At 45.5% G+C, this 16,354-nt stretch overlaps 1 protein-coding gene across 3 annotated transcripts in view; it reads left to right on the top strand.

Annotated features, from left to right (window-relative positions):
• Positions 1-596: 596 nt before the first annotated feature.
• LOC147679997 (CD5 antigen-like) overlaps positions 597-16,354 on the top strand; it is a 768,709-nt gene continuing 752,951 nt past the window's right edge. Inside the window, exon 1 of one of the 3 annotated variants that reach the window (XM_086943540.1) lies at positions 597-910. In XM_086943540.1, the coding sequence (XP_086799666.1) occupies positions 856-910 (55 nt within the window). In that variant the 5' untranslated portion in view covers positions 597-855. The remainder of the gene's footprint in view (positions 911-16,354) is intronic. The other 2 variants (XM_086943542.1, XM_086943541.1) reach the window with 2 other exon arrangements.

The following is a 16,354-nucleotide window of genomic DNA, read 5'->3' as shown; positions in this document are numbered from 1 at the left end:
CGCTCGCTCCCGAGGTGAAATCCGACCTCGTCAAAGCGCGCGTCTGGTAGCTGTCCACTCTCCTAAATATCAGCAACATAAGTTGTCGAGCTGATGCATTCATGCTTCGCATGAATGCCACATCAGCTCGACCTAAAAAAGTGTAGGGTGGATTGCTGAAACTAAACCCAGCAACTGTTAATTACTCTTAATGATTAGTATATTTGAATAAGGAAACTACAGTCACACCTTTGGCCTTGACTGATGCTTGCACTAGCAGAATCAGCATTACCAGACAGGTGATACGGTGGTGATCCCGTAGTTGCATTTTAACAATATACAAGCTAGTTGACAAATGCAACGTTTCAATAATAAATGGCATAGGATATCCACCAGACACATCTATACGTTTTTTTTATTACCATAGAGCATAGTTCCTCTGCAGATGAAAGCCTAGTTTCTTGCAGTTTCTCTCCTATTTCTCTAATATACTTTCATATTTTAATGCACGAAAACAGTATTTGAGCATGCCTATATCAGCATTCTAAAGGTAGACCTGTTGACTTTGACAGTGCTTGTATTTGCCTCTCTGCCAGTCGACTTGGCCGGTTCTTTGCAAGTGTCTGTCTGAAATTCTCCTGGGAGGAGTTTGTAAACAGAAAAGAGTGCTCAGGGGAAATGCCTCAGGTGCACCAGACTTGGCCTGGCCGCTCCTTAACCAGCCCCACCCTGCTTCGAGGCACTCACAAGTGACTTTATTCAGGTTTTCAGCAGCAAACGCAACCTGAGGTGCGGAGGAAGGGGCATGTTTTCGAATCACAAAGAGGGCACGAGCTGAATGAAGGGGCTCAAACTGTGCGCGAGCAGGAAATAGTCATGGACTGTTTTGGAGCCTCCCAGGTGTTGCTGTCATTAATGTTCGCTGCTTCCGGTAAGAGCCCATTCAGATATATTGTTGCCGTTTGGAGGCAGAGCACACTATGATACTGTAACCCTTCTTTTACAACATGGTTTTATTTATCGTACGCAGTACTGTAGAGCGGTTTCCTGGACGTAACATGTTCCAATTCTAGACTTTCACGCACGGAGCCAGTAGTTGTAGTCGCGTTCAAATAATTGGTTTGAAATGAAAGCTCAGAGTATGCTGTAAAACGACAGCGAAGGCGGTGATTTCGAGCTTCCGTGGGCCGTGGCGTGATTTCCTTATAAACTCAGTATGCTGTAAGCCTCTGTTGTTTGCAACTGTACGTTGTGTGCTGAGTGATGATGTTGTAATATTTGCATTTTAGAAGGTGGATTGACGTCAGTTAAAGAAATGGAGCCAGACTTTTTTTTTCTTTTGTGGGAGGCGGGGGGATTGAGAGGGGAGGGGGGAGAGAGAGTTTGAGAGGGGCTACAAAGCACGCAGTAGAACGCATCTGGCATATAGACCTCATCTGACAGAACACGGAGGCGTTCTTGCCCCTCGCGACCGGAAGTGAATTTGAGAGCCGCCGATAGGGCGGTGCCTATAAGAAACGAATGGGTCCCCTTGGTTCTAACTCAGTTCATCTCGTGGTAGAACGTGGTTGTCCGAAAAATCTTTTAGCGCGGTACAAATGATGATAGGCGTCAGTCACGCACCAGGCTATAATCCGACATCCCAACGACCTATCTTTATAAACCTGTCATGTATGTGTCTCCAGATTGCGCCTCTTAAATTAGCTTTATGGATTCCAAATACGTTCTCAAAGTTATGTACACACCTAGCTTCGTACCGTACTGATACATATGTGAACATGGCAACCTTGTATCTGTATTGATAGTGAGGAACATATTATATTGGTTTACCTTACAATCTAAAACCTTGTACATTAAGAGGCAGATTTACAAGCCCCTTCCGCCACTTTTACGTCACTTTTCCCATGTTAAACATGACGCAAAAGTGGCGCAAGGGGCTTGTTAATCTGACCCTAAATTCGGGGCCATAAAGAATGATCTAAGGCGCCGGAGGGTGGGGGGAGGGGACGCCAACCTTTCAGCCCCCACCCCAAAACATTAAAGGGGGCAACATTCGGCCCAAGACCAATGAATATATGCAGGAGTTTAACCCCTTCGAGGCTGATGACGAGCTGGGCTCGTCATGGCGTAGCCTCCTCGCACACTGATGACGAGCCCAGCTCGTCACGTAAAGTGCGATTTGAAAAATCTCAGCGCAGGAGCGGAATTCCGCTAGCGCGCATGAGGTTAAGTGTGATGAAAAAAGTGTGTGTGTGTGGGGGGGAGGGGGGAGTGTCTCAAAAACAGTTGTGACCTATGTAATGTATTGTAATTGCATTTGTATAGCGCTTACTACCCCTGACGATGTAATTAAAGACGTGGATTATAGTACATTTCTATGACTCATATGTTCCTTCCACTCTGATGTTTTCACTTATTGCCTCCAGCTGCGTAACCAACAGCGGACATACATCGACAACTAGCCAGGACTATTGGCTTTGTCAGTTGTTGTTAGATGTTGAAAGTACACGAGTAACAACGAGTGAGTTGTAAATATTTATTTTTGAAAATGCTTCATTTCTGAAATCATGAGACTGTGAATTAACCCTTTCGATGCTCATGACGAGCTCAGCTCGTAATGAGGCATGGTTGAGCTATGCTTATGATGAGCTGACCTTGTCATGAAACTATAGTATTCAAGCAAGTTCAGCACAGGAGGGGAAAAGTCACAGCAGCCAAGGTGTTAAACATCACTGAGGCCTATCGGAGTGGCAATGGTCTTGAGAATGTCTCTAACACTCCTGTTATGTTTCGTCTGTTAGACATGTACGTCTGTTTTCCCACCACATTTCGTTAATTTCCATACCTTACGCCTCATCTTTTTCCTCTGCAGCACCCTCCTTTCACTCTCTCCTGAATGTATTTCCTCACATCTCTTTCACCACCTCCAAACAACAATGCACCCACTCACCTGTAAGCACTGCATTTTCTTTTACTTCAGCCTTGTCAATGTTATGACAACTGTGTACTTCCTTCATGCACATTTGTACAGAATCACAATTGCAACTGGAATGGGTGCCCAGTGCTCTGGGCGCTCCGCAGGGTGGCCAAGGACTGGATAACCGTAAATTATTTTTGACCCACTGACAGGCTCTGTGAGAAGCTTTCACTACCTTTACCCTCCAATCCAGACCTCTCAATTTTGGACCATTATAAACACCTGGAGGCGACTTAGTTCAAAGCATACACTATACAAGAGTAATATGCTACAAGGGAATAACATACAGCAGGAAAAGAACAAACACTCTAAGGGGATGGAACATTAAGTAAACATATAAACAGAAACAACGTTGTTGACATGGATTATCTTAATGTTTTATACATTCATTGTTCAGAAACCAATTTTTGTGATGTTTAAGGACATCAATATATGTCCCAATAGAGACCCATTTTAATGTCTTCTATTAATTACTACCAGATCGGAGACCCTGAGGGACCTGGTCCACTTAAAGGCCTGAGCAAATGTAAGATATGGGAGACTTGGGCCCCTCTTCCTATTTTGCAGTGGGCCCCAGCTTTTTGCTGCCACTGCTTAAGGTGTGGGTCGGAGCTTAGAAGCGTGCACAGCAGAGGCATAACAAAAATACCTGGCCTAATGCAAGGAAGGAAAATGCCCTCTGTTACACTTATTACATTCTGTTATAGAGCCATAATTTGGGAGAAGAAGGCATCTCAAACCCCAGTGCAACTGCACCTGGTTTACTCTTAATGGCTATGTCTGAGGTGCACAGAATGGGATCAACAAGTAGTCTAGGAAGATATGTTGAAACCAGTCACTTGTTGCGAATGCACAACAATTGAGGCTGGCTTTCTGCAGGAAGGGTGTGTGTTTACTACATTCTCAACAATAGTAACAATTTTTCGGTGTGGGTTGACTGCACAGTTGTGTGCGTGACCTATTGTGTGTAATATAGTGGACTTTGGGACAGTCAATTTAAACAGTGGCTTATATGGATCAGACTCTTTTTGACATCGGTTTGAGGCATTGTCACTCACATTTTAGATCATGTAAGAAGAGTATTTCTTTTTCACTTGCATGCTGTTTCGTGATTCATTCTGCCTTGCATGGGTCAATTTTACATCTGAAAAGTAAATACTGAAAACATTCTTTATTGAGTGCCTTTGTTATGACTTCAATACAAGTCTGACACTAACTAGACCATCAATTACACAACACCACTAATAACACCAATACCAAAATTATCACCACAATTCCAATACTACCAACAACCCCATGCCACCGCTAATGCCTACCCTAAAACTACCACTATACATACCAAAATCACAGATAACAGTATCACCACTGCCAATACTACCATCACCACCAATACCCCATAGCCAAAAAGCCAGACGGATTTGCTGGTTTTGGACCTATCAGTCTTTGGGGGGGTTTCCCCCAAACTTTTTGCCTTCTCCCCTTCTGGTTTACTGAATTAGTGTTGGCCGCACCGGTAGTAGGCAGCCCGAAGCGATGACTCTTCAGCTTGGTTGCCTGTTCTCTGTAATGATCAGTCTTTTCAAGTACAAGCGCTTAGAGACCAACCGGTGATAACGCGCTATATAAATGGAATAAATGGAAATAAATAAATGGAAATGGACCGCAGTGAGACACAATCCAGTAGAGAGAGGAGGATCGGTGCTGCCTGCCTCCCTCGTACGTGTGAAGTTTGAGGGACGGTGCAGCGCGATTGTGCCCATGACGGTGGCCTCCCTTGCAGCTGGTGCTGGAGGCTAGAGCAGCGAGCCGAGCCACTAGCATCAAAGGAACCCCGTAGAGGTAAGGCTGGCCTCCAGGGCCTCGCCCATGGCCGCAAAGAGTTGAGGCTGTGAGAGCAGAACGCGTGATGCTAGTGTCCGCGGTCTACTACAAGGCCCATACTGCAACTGCATCTTGCAGGACTGAGGCTGAACCGCCCGGGTCCCTAGAACAGATACACAAACCAGGCAGCGGCGGTGAGAGTTCCTCGATACAACTTTAATTTACTGATGGAAACGAGACAAGGAGGGGACTAAATAAACAGTCTAAGTCTGTAGTGTGCTGAAAATTAGGCAGTCGAACCCTGGGATATTGAAGTGAGGGGCAGCTGAAAGGATGGAGGAACCTGGTGCCCCTCCTGGGCCCGTGAATTCCTCATGGCTATGCCTGGGGAGTGTGTGGTGGTGGAGGGTCCCAACCCCCGAGGAGATGGCCCTTTGGCACCGGGGTGCCGCTAGGAACAAAAAAGAAAAAGAAAAAAAACTGATTGCTTTCACGGGCTGGACACAAGATCCTAACAGGGGAAATGAGTGGCCCTGCAGAAAAACAACAAGAGGCTGGCTCCCTCCTGTGTGCATCGGGAGCTCCCCCAGTGACGGACATGAGTGCGGGTGCCGGGGATCCCGTGGGTGACCGGCTGCCAGTAATTGGGGAGAGTGCTGCCCTTAGGGGACTGACAGCTGCACTTGTGCTCTCGCCCCCTGTGGTGGCTACAACAGGACCTTGTACATTGTGATCTCTTGCGGGGACCCATGATGGTGAAAGACAAAGGAAACAGACTGGCACAGACCAATAAAATATCAAACGATGCACAGCCGGTGTGAGAAGGTGGCCTGGCATATGCTGTCCACTAGTTATAGTGGGCAACTTGTACCAGTCCAAACAACCCCTTAGAGGTGGTAGGTTAAAGACAACCTTATTTGAAAGCTACCCTAGTGGTAGCTAAGGAGAGCAGCCCTCAGGCTAAGTCTTGAAGGAATGTAAAGCAGCTTGTTTTACCAGTCTATATTCTCTTAAATGGCTAAATGAAAGGAGAACCACACCAGGTATATATATATAAAATATATGTATTTATTACTAAACACACCCTACTAGTCTCATTATGAGGCTAGTGGGCAAAGCACATATGGTACACTTAATATATCACAGTAAATTAGTACAATATACGTTAGGCCCTAGGGGTGAACCAAACCATATATTAAGAAAGTGGTATAAGAGCCACAACTTGACTAGACACAAGGCCCAGAGCCTGTAGAAATGCGGGGACCTCAAGGAACTACCCATGGTAGTGACACAGGGAACCCACATGGGGTGCGTGCAGTGTGAGAGCACAGCCGCAAATCGCATTTATCTTCTATGGGGAAAGTCACGGTTGGAAATTTAAAGATTAAGGACACTTAGGAGAGGACTTTGAGCAAACCTCTTTAGACTTAAGAGGTCCTAGGGCCAACACCCATGGGAGCACCAGAGTACTCAAGTTACCTCACCCAGGGAAGCCGGGTGCATAGGTGTCTTTTGGTGTCGGGAATTGTCGTTGATTTCAATGGTGATCTGCTGCAAAGTGCTGCTGCCATTGAGGAGAAAAGTGTTCGGTGTGATCCAAGCCTGGATCAAAGATGTGAGGAACCTGAAAAAGAGGGGACAGAGTCTGGGTCACTTGCCAGTGACCAGGGGCACGATAGACGAATGCCCACCAATGTAGGGGGATTCAGGTGTGAGGAGGTGATGCTTGACTCTGCCGCCATGAGGACCAGGAGATGTCAATGACAACCAGGAGCTGGATTTAAGCTGTCCCACAAAGGATGTCGAGTGCTGCGGTATTGGTGCCCAGATTGAACCCAACAAGCCTTGGCTACAGCCATCCACGCAGAAAGAGAAAAGATGCTTTGGTGCGGACCAGTAAGGTCCGGGGGACTCACCAGGTGGTGTAGAGTTAGGACACGTCTGGAGCAACCAGAGAAATCCAAGGAAAGTCAAAGTTGCCTTCTCAGGAACCCACCAGTCAATGGACCAGGGATCGCAAAGGTACCTCAAGCATAAATACAAAGGGCCGGCTCACAGAACACTTGTGGAGTGTAGGCCAGCAATCATCCATGGAAAAGGTGCTCAGGGTCGGGGTTACAAGTAATCCAATGCACAGCCTCAAGGAACGTCGAGAAGAGAATGCACTTGCAAATGTGCACGGTGTCCAATTGTTCTTGTTCCACAGTACCCACAAGGGCTACAGGACTCAGCTTTGCTGGGGTGTGAGGTCGACCTCGGATGAGTTGGGAAATCCACCTCCTGTGTTGCAAATACTTCAGAGTCCGATGAGAGCTTCAGAGATCAAACCGGTCAGATGTGTCTTTGGTGCCTACCAAGCAGGGGAGTAACTCTTTTACTCCAAGAGAGATTCTTCAGTCATCTAGTCGTGTAGATCATCGAAGTTCCGGGATTTCTGTAGCAGAGTTTTGTCCATGTGTAATCTAAAGTCCTGTAGTCAGGGGTTCCTTTCTTATACCCAAGGAAGGGGTTGGATATACTCGGGGAACCCACCTCTGGGGGGTCTGGAAAGAGGGGTTGCTAGACCCATTTCCTTTGTCTAGTTTCACACCAGAGCAGGGGCTGGTCGCCCCTGCAACCGGTTTGAACTGGGCTATGCACAGGGACACCTAATGTGCCCCCAGTGCAGACTTCAAAGCACTCTTAGAGTGCACCCACCCAGCCCCAATACACTAAAACCTATCTGGGAGGCGGTGACACCTCCCTGTGACTGGAAACTTATTGTCCAGGCCTCCCTTGCTGGAGTTTCGTCCAGGTGCTGGAGGCTAGACTCGTGTCTGTGGCATCCATTTTGTGATGCCAGGGTTCCTTTAAACTGGTACCGGGTGTACCGGTGAGGCAATGTATGTCTCTCCCTCTAGAAGGGTGGGATCATACCCCCGCCACCAGGACTGGGCGGGGGGGGGTATGATTCCAAAGTGTTTGACACCAAACATGACATGTTTCCTTGCAGCCATTCCAAAGTTAGCATTTACTGCGAAGTTATAATGCACTTAAGAGTATATGGTCTCGCTGCATCACAGAACAACCACGGAGAATAGATTTCAAAGGCTGCAGAGGGGCCATGCTCATGCATGGGCACCCTCTCACACAAAACCCAGCACCCTGCCTTCAGGATTGATAAGGCCTGCCATAGGTGTGACTGATAGGTTTATATGTATAGTGATTTAAGGTAGATATAGGTAACCTATATCTAAGTAAGGGGTGCATGCAGCACCTTACCCAGGCTGCAGTAGCAGTCCTGTGGTGTCATTTTGGAAGGCAGCCCCTGGTAGGCCTCTGGGGTGCCTATGCCCTGGGTTCATAGTATACCATATAATAGGGACTTATAAGGGTACCCCAGAATCCAATCTGAGGTCTACCTAAAGTACTGGGAATCAATTTAGATTCAATTAAAAAACAGTGAAACATCAGCAATGAGTGGGGTAACCATAAGAAGTAGATCCTACTCTCCTACAGCCGGTGTCTACGGGCCTGGGCTGCTGGAAACGGGTATGGGTGGCCTTGATGAGAAGTTGCTGAGGGAGGCAGAGATGACCCCTTTGTTGGTAAATGTACTGGCAACAATCCAGATCACACCGGATGAAATGGTACAAAATATTGACACCATTGCTATTGAGGTTAATTTACTGCGATGCGACCTGCGTAAGGTGTCGGAAAAGGTGGCCACCACATAACAAAATAGGGCCCTGTTTCAGATGGAGGTTCGCTCTCTCCGAGAGATGATCTTTGACCTCCAGAGGTGCACAGGAAGCCTAGATGACAGAGCGGCGGACTCTGAAGGGAGGTTGCGCAGGAATAATCTTGCTTTGTTGGGTTCCCTGAGAAGGCGGAGGGACCATCAGGTGAGCTGTTTTTAGAGTGGATTGTCGACACCCTGGTCTCCTAATTTTTGAACACATGGGGCACCTGTGCCTCTGCCAAAACCTATAGTGCAGCCAAGGGCGATCATTGCCCACCTCTTCAATTATAGGGGACCTAGACGCAATCCTGCAGGCCTCACTCACTCAAAGAGCCTTGAAGTTCGAGCATCACCCTATTTCTATTTATGCTGACTAAACACAATATGTGCAGGATCAATGAAAAACGTTCCTGGAGGTCAAATGCCAGGTACGTGAGATAAATGTGCAATACAGCCTCCTTTTCCCAGCCAAACTAGGGGTTGAGTGGAATGGAAAACTTTTTTCTTTTTTTCAGCTGCAGAGGTGAGCAACTGGCTGGACTCTCTCGGACATTTAGGTGCATGTTTGGTACCCTCAACTGATTCCTCAAGGATCTTCGTTGTGAAACAAGTCAGCACTAGACAGGACGTACCCGAGTCAGTGGAAATCCAGTCAAAAAGATGGGACCACGGGGTCAGATCCTGGTCTGCCCAGATGGTACGTCAGTGGACTCGGGCACCACCCTGGAATTGGAGGAGGCATGCCAGGGGCAGGAGACTGATCGAGTCTTGATGAAGGATGCAGCTAATTGAAAGCTGGGACAAGGACTGGTCTATGCTGATAAACATGAGTGGCAGAGATGAGTGAAAAGGGAAATTTGGGGGTCTTCATGATCTAAAGAAGGGGCAGCTGGGGAGAACCTGAATGAGGAGATGCTGCAAGAGACATTAAAGAGGGGGTAGTTCCTCCAATATTTAGTAAAAGATTGTCCCCATACATAAATCTTAACATGGGTAGAGTGGTGGATGGTCTAAGTGCCTCAATACGGTTCTGGTGTGACTTGCCTTTACCTCTTATGGGCTGTGTAACCATAATAAAAAGGATCATTTTACCCTGGTGTCTCTATGCACTGCAGCAGTTCTGGTACACAGTCCCCAGGAAATACTCCTGGGTGCTGGATAGGTTATTGGTCGATCCTTTTTGGTGTACAGGTTGCAAACAGGTGAGCTTGAAGACGTTACAGAGAATGTGGGACTGTGGGGGGACTTGAGATTCCCTGTCTAGAATACTATTACATGACCTCTCATCTTCAACATTCAGTCCACTGGTTTTATGAAGACGATAATTGGGGAAAGCAACTTCTAGCTGGTCATACGGAGCACTACCAACACTACCAGAATTATTAATGCTTGAATCAGGAGTTCCTTCCCATCTCTCATACATTATACGTTCAGTGGCTGCTGTGTGGGAATCCACAGTTAGGAGAGTGATGGGACATGTGCCCTATGTCCCAGACATTGCAAAAAACACAGTTGATGGACAGAATGTAGAGCAATGTCATACATTCACCCCAGTACAAGGATCTGGGCCTAAATCCATCGTTTTTTTGCACTCCACACCACCCCGGGTTAGACACTAGCTATATGCAAATCAGCTCTGACCCTGTGCCTCATGGGAACAGTCCAGTCCGAACTACCAAGCCATGTCTTTCCCAGACCGGAATCAAGCATCCAAGGACCGGTTTCTAGCTATCAGCCTTCTTCAGCCTGGATAGCTTGGCTCCAGTGGTGTGGAGAGCCTGAGACTCACGTCTGAGTATACCCAGCACAGTCTGGGTGAACATTGCAAAAAACACAGTTGATGGACAGAATGTAGAACAATGTCATACATTCACCACAGTACAAGGATCTGGGCCTAAATCCATTGTTTTTTTGCACTCCACACCACCCTGGGTTAGACACTGGCTATATGCAAATCAGCTCTGACCCTGTGCCTCATGGGAACAGTCCGGTCCGAACTACCAAGCCATGTCTTTCCCAGACCGGAATCAAGCATCCAAGGACCGGTTTCTGGCTATCAGCCTTCTTCAGCCTGGATAGCTTGACTCCAGTGGTGTGGAGAGCCTGGGACTCACGTCTGAGTATACCCAGCACACTCGGGGTGAAAATTGCAAAAAACACAGTTGATGGACAGAATGTAGAACAATGTCATACATTCACCCCAGTACAAGGATCTGGGCCTAAATCCATCGTTTTTTTGCACTCCACACCACCCTGGGTTAGACACTGGCTATATGCAAATCAGCTCTGACCCTGTGCCTCATGGGAACAGTCCAGTCCGAACTACCAAGCCATGTCTTTCCCAGACCGAAATCAAGCATCCAAGGACCGGTGTCTGGCTATCAGCCTTCATCAGCCTGGATAGCTTGTCTCCAGTGGTGTGGAGAGCCTGGGACTCACGTCTGAGTATACCCAGCACACTTGGGGTGAACATTGCAAAAAACACAGTTGATGGACAGAATGTAGAACAATGTCATACATTCACCCCAGTACAAGGATCTGGGCCTAAATCCATCGTTTTTTTGCACTACATTCTGTCCATCAACTGTGTTTTTTGCAATTTTCACCCCGAGTGTGCTGGGTATACTCAGACGTGAGTCCCAGGCTCTCCACACCACTGGAGTCAAGCTATCCAGGCTGATGAAGGCTGATAGCCAGAAACCGGTCCTTGGATTATTGATTCTGTTCTGGGAAAAACATGGCTTGTAGTTCGGACTGGACTGTTCCCATGAGGCACAGGGTCAGAGCTGATTTGCATACAGCCAGTGTCTAACCCAGGGTGGTGTGGAGTGCAAAAAAATGATGGATTTAGGCCCAGATCCTTGTACTGGGGTGAATGTATGACATTGTTCTACATTCTGTCCATCAACTGTGTTTTTTGCAATTTTCACCCCGAGTGTGCTGGGTATACTCAGACGTTAGTCCCAGGCTCTCCACACCACTGGAGTCAAGCTATCCAGGCTGATGAAGGCTGATAGCCAGAAACCGGTCCTTGGATGCTTGATTCCGGTCTAGGAAAGACATGGCTTGGTAGTTCGGACTGGACTGTTCCCATGAGGCACAGGGTCAGAGCTGATTTGCATATAGCCAGTGTCTAACCCAGGGTGGTGTGGAGTGCAAAAAAACGATGGATTTAGGCCCAGATCCTTGTACTGGGGTGAATGTATGACATTGTTCTACATTCTGTCCATCAACTGTGTTTTTTGCAATTTTCACCCCGAGTGTGCTGGGTATACTCAGACGTGAGTCCCAGGCTCACCACACCACTGGAGTCAAGCTATCCAGGCTGAGGAAGGCTGATAGCCAGAAACCAGTCCTTGGATGCTTGATTCCGGTCTGGGAAAGACATGGCTTAGTAGTTCGGACTGGACTGTTCCCATGAGGCACAGGGTAAGAGCTGATTTGCATATAGCCAGTGTCTAACCCAGGGTGGTGTGGAGTGCAAAAAAACGATGGATTTAGGCCCAGATCCTTGTACTGGGGTGAATGTATGACATTGTTCTACATTCTGTCCATCAACTGCGTTTTTTGCTAAGTCCCAGACATGCCATTGTGGGTGGTGCGGCCCTTTACTCACATTGCTGGCTCAATGTCGGTGATGAGATGAAGGTGGATGCCTGCTTATGGGTGATTTATATGAAAATGGGCAATCATTGTCGAGAGAGAGAGGAGGCCTAGACCATCTTTATGCTGGGAGCGGGGTAGATTTTGCAATAAGAAAACATTTCTAGAGTAGCCTGGGTAACCCCCCCATACTAATGTCCTGACAGTGATGCTTTATATGGCTCAGGGACGATGGCTGGTCTCACATTTGTAATGGGTGCTCAGAGATAATTATCCATGAGGGACTCTGCCAGTGCAGAGGAAGTGGGATTTCATAATGGAGGTTGCATTAACAGATCGGGAAATGCTGAGAGTGCATGAGGGTGTGCATGAGGGTGTGCGAGAAGTGAGTTCTAACGCCCCTTTGAAGCTTATTCAATATGATTTTATACACCAGACATATCTTACACCACAAACACTTCATATGATATACCCGGGCATCTCTGGAGCATGCCCCCAGTGTTGATCTATGGAAGCAGAGTTCTTCCATATGATATGGATCTGTCCACCTCTGACATAGTATTGGAACACTATACTTGACCATTTGAAGAGAGCTACGGGATGGGAGATACCCAGTGAGATTAGGTCAGTGGTCCTGGGCCTTCTCCCTGCTCCCAAAAGCAAGAAATTAAACAGAAGGGTTGTTCTTCTGGGTCTAGTTGTAGCCAAGAGACATCTAGCGATAACATGGTTGGCTCCTAAGCACCGTTACCGTGTGCTTGGTTGAAAGACTTTTGTGTATGGCCAACCGCTAAGGTGGTGGGAATGAAACATGTCAGAAGAGACGAAAAACTTGAAGAGAACATACATGCATGGGAAACTATGATATCTGATCTCTGAAAGTCCCAAAGGAAGATGAGCTGAGAGACCTGAATTGGGGGTGTGGGGAACTCAGGTTCAACACAGCACCGATAAGGAACTAGCGGGTAATAAAAACGAATTATTGATACCTTGGTCCATTTCGAATGTTTTTAGATAACCTGTCCTGTTTGAAAGGAGAGTGGATCGACACAGAGGCTGGGTAGGGGGTGGGTTATGGGGGTAGGTTTTAATTTTAGGTTTAATGTTGGCATGTGACAAAGTAAGAAAGTGAAAATGGTTGTTCCTTGATATGTGGTAAATTGGAGATGGGGAACCGGGAGAGAGGTTAGAACTCTCCTTGAGGATTTTCTGTACTGTAATTGCCTGTTTTTGACTCTCAAATGCAAATAACGTTATTTTAAAAAAAATACACAAAAAACAATCAACGCTTACTTAGAAGGTGAGAAGGATTTGCAACAATATATGATGTAGGAATAACATACATTAACGTTTGATTTCCTGCGCAATATTAAATGTATTGTTTTTTGTTTAAAACATCAGTTATTACATTGATTAAAATTTAGATATGATTAAAAGATCCTAAAGTCCCAATTCCTTTTGGAGCCAAGATTTAATCCCAGCTATTATTCTAGCATTTACTTGTCGAAGCTCAATAATGTTTCAAAAGGATAGTTCATGGGTAATGCTTATCTACGGAAATGAATTGTAAACTCTCTGTAATCATTGATTCTATGATGGGGTTCACCGACTCAAGCAACATGGTATAGGTACCAGAAAGGCCGCAACAAAGTATCTTTCAGGACAATAACTCATCAAAATTTTAGTTTAGTTTCTAGGTTACGCTGGGCCAAATAAATGAAGTTCACTGGGCTGAAGCCATTGCTGCAGCAATTGTCATAACACCCACCCCCTCACCCTCCCTCCCTACACCCAAACAGTGACCAGGGATTCCTAACCCAGAGTTCAGATTTATAGCTGATTTGGTCATGGGAAACGTAACAACATTTCTAGTCACTGGGGTGTCCAGTGTACAAAGGATTGAGGGCCTTGGTGCTGTAACAGAGGTTGCCAGGCACTTTTCATACAATTAGTTAAGGCTCCTTTAATTTTCCTACAAATTCAGAAGGAGGACCCGGTAAAGTGGATGGTGAGTTGTTATGGCTTACCCTGAAAGATGTCCCAAATTTCAGGGATTAGAATCTTATAAACAGCGGGTCAGGTTCATGATTTTCAAGAGTATCCAAGGGCCAGAGATCACTGACTGCATTAGTTGGCAACCATGGGTCATGGAGGGGCACCTTAGTTTATACACCTACCAGACACTTAAAATGCGACAGCTCAGGACTGAATGTTAAAGAAGATGGCATTCTTACAAGTCCAAGTACAGCACAAACAACCCTAGCAAATCGGATGGGGCCGGGACATGATAAAATGGGAGCCCCTGCCTTCCTCTCAGGTTGAATGCTTGGCAGCATTTGGTCTCACTAAATCAAGGAGAAAGAGATGTTATGACTGTCTTTAGGTCACTCTTCCTAAGTACCACTAGGTCAGTGGCCAAGTGCACCCTACAGGGTGTCAGGACAGATGTTTTGGGCAGTACAAGCTATATTAATGGTAGTGGGCGCAGATTTAGAAGTCACAATTGGGTACAATCCTTCAGTGTAAAGATGATTCGGTCTTTCCCTTGGTTGTCAGCCAGACAGGATTTCGTTCTTTCATCTTCTTTCATGGCCAGTAGCAGTTCCTCTTCACTAGGTAGCCAGCTCCTAATTTTCTAAGTAGGGCAGCAGCTTCAACCTTTTCTCTGTTTCATGTGAGGGCCTGGAATTTGATAATTGTTAGTATTCAATAAGTTAAGGTAACCTCTCAGGTCATTTCTACGACTTGATTAGTTGACCTTAGATTGGATTAATGTAGCCACAGCAAATAATGAAAAAGAATCACCAGGATATTCAATATTGATTTGTATTTTCATCTAGCTTCAGATAATTAGCATACAATCTAATTTTAAATTTGATCATATTTAATAAGAACTAACAAGCTTGTGAAATCCAGACATGAAGGGAGCTATCTTCCCCAGCCGAGGGAAATTTTATTCTAATAAAGTAAATATATATTGGAAAATCAGTTGTTTCTCATACCAACCCAATTAATCAAAGTTCAATACATTCCAAATAATAACCAGTTCCAGATCATGGATGGAGTTGTCTGCCTCTGTCTGCACTGCAGCGTCAATGTCACAGCTGCTTGTTGGAACCCTTTCATTCAGAAAGGTTCCATTACACAAGCATTCCATCCGGTAGCAAAAACAGCATTTTGTCACAGTTCGCGTTGTTTCTGGTGGCCCAAATTGTCAGTCTCTGTACTGCAAGATGGGTAGTGAGGGGATGGACAAGATAGGAACCGCCCATGTTCACAATTCAGGCAATTATACTCCATCGATTCTAGGTTCTCACCCCTGACATTGCCAAATTTGTTGGACCACTCTGTCCAATTAGTCAGTTTTCGACAGGATGAGATGATGTAGTAGGTAAAAGTATACAAATCCGGAAGAATTAAGGAATCCATTACTTTGCCTTTTCCTTGGAACCACTGTTCTTTAGTCATATGATTGGCTGTGACACTTAGGAAGCAGGCGAGTTAATGTTCTCACCCTTTGTCAGTCCTTTCCCAAGCAGTGTGCTTTAGGAAATAACAATTGCTTTGCTGATCTAGTCAAGTAAGCTACAAATGTGAATAGAATCATTTGAGTGTTAGAATACAAGATTAAACTTTAGGAGAGGTTCCATAGGCTTCAGACTATTCAGTTCATAAGTTCATACTAGGATAGAAAGCAAGTTTTGAGGCCTTCATGAAACACAGCTTGTGCACAATGAATTTGTGCTAAAATATGAATCTTACATTATTCAAAACAGTGCATTAGTTCCTCAATTAGGCAGATTAATGAATTTCAATTACGTCATATAAGTATAAGGTACCTCCATTTTTTTTACTAACATTTCACTATTATTTTGCATATCATTTTGTAAGTCTCTTTACACGTTATAGGTTAATACATCATTCAGGATTTGAAGGACATTTTAAATAAGCTTCCACAAAGCACAAAATATATCATTACTTTGTGTAGCATCTATTTTTCCCGTCAATATCAATGTTCCCATTACACATTCTAGTGCTAATTAACCCTTTTTCGAATATATGAGAAATGTTCTGTGTTATTGTTTATTTACCATATTCATCCAAGCATAAAAACATATGTCAATATGATTGTTAAACTTCGGATTAGCTTACTGACTGTTAAGTGTTACCAGAAACCTGCATCTAATATTCTGCATGCTTTATGATGCAGTATCTAAATCAAGTTTCTTCTGTGTGTTTTCTTAATTTTGATA

This window comes from Lissotriton vulgaris, chromosome 11 (genome assembly GCF_964263255.1).
Source record: "Lissotriton vulgaris chromosome 11, aLisVul1.2, whole genome shotgun sequence".
Classification (NCBI taxonomy): domain Eukaryota; kingdom Metazoa; phylum Chordata; class Amphibia; order Caudata; family Salamandridae; genus Lissotriton; species Lissotriton vulgaris.
The sequence above is the reverse complement of the archived record's forward strand: the minus strand, read 5'-3'. Positions and strand labels throughout refer to the sequence as shown.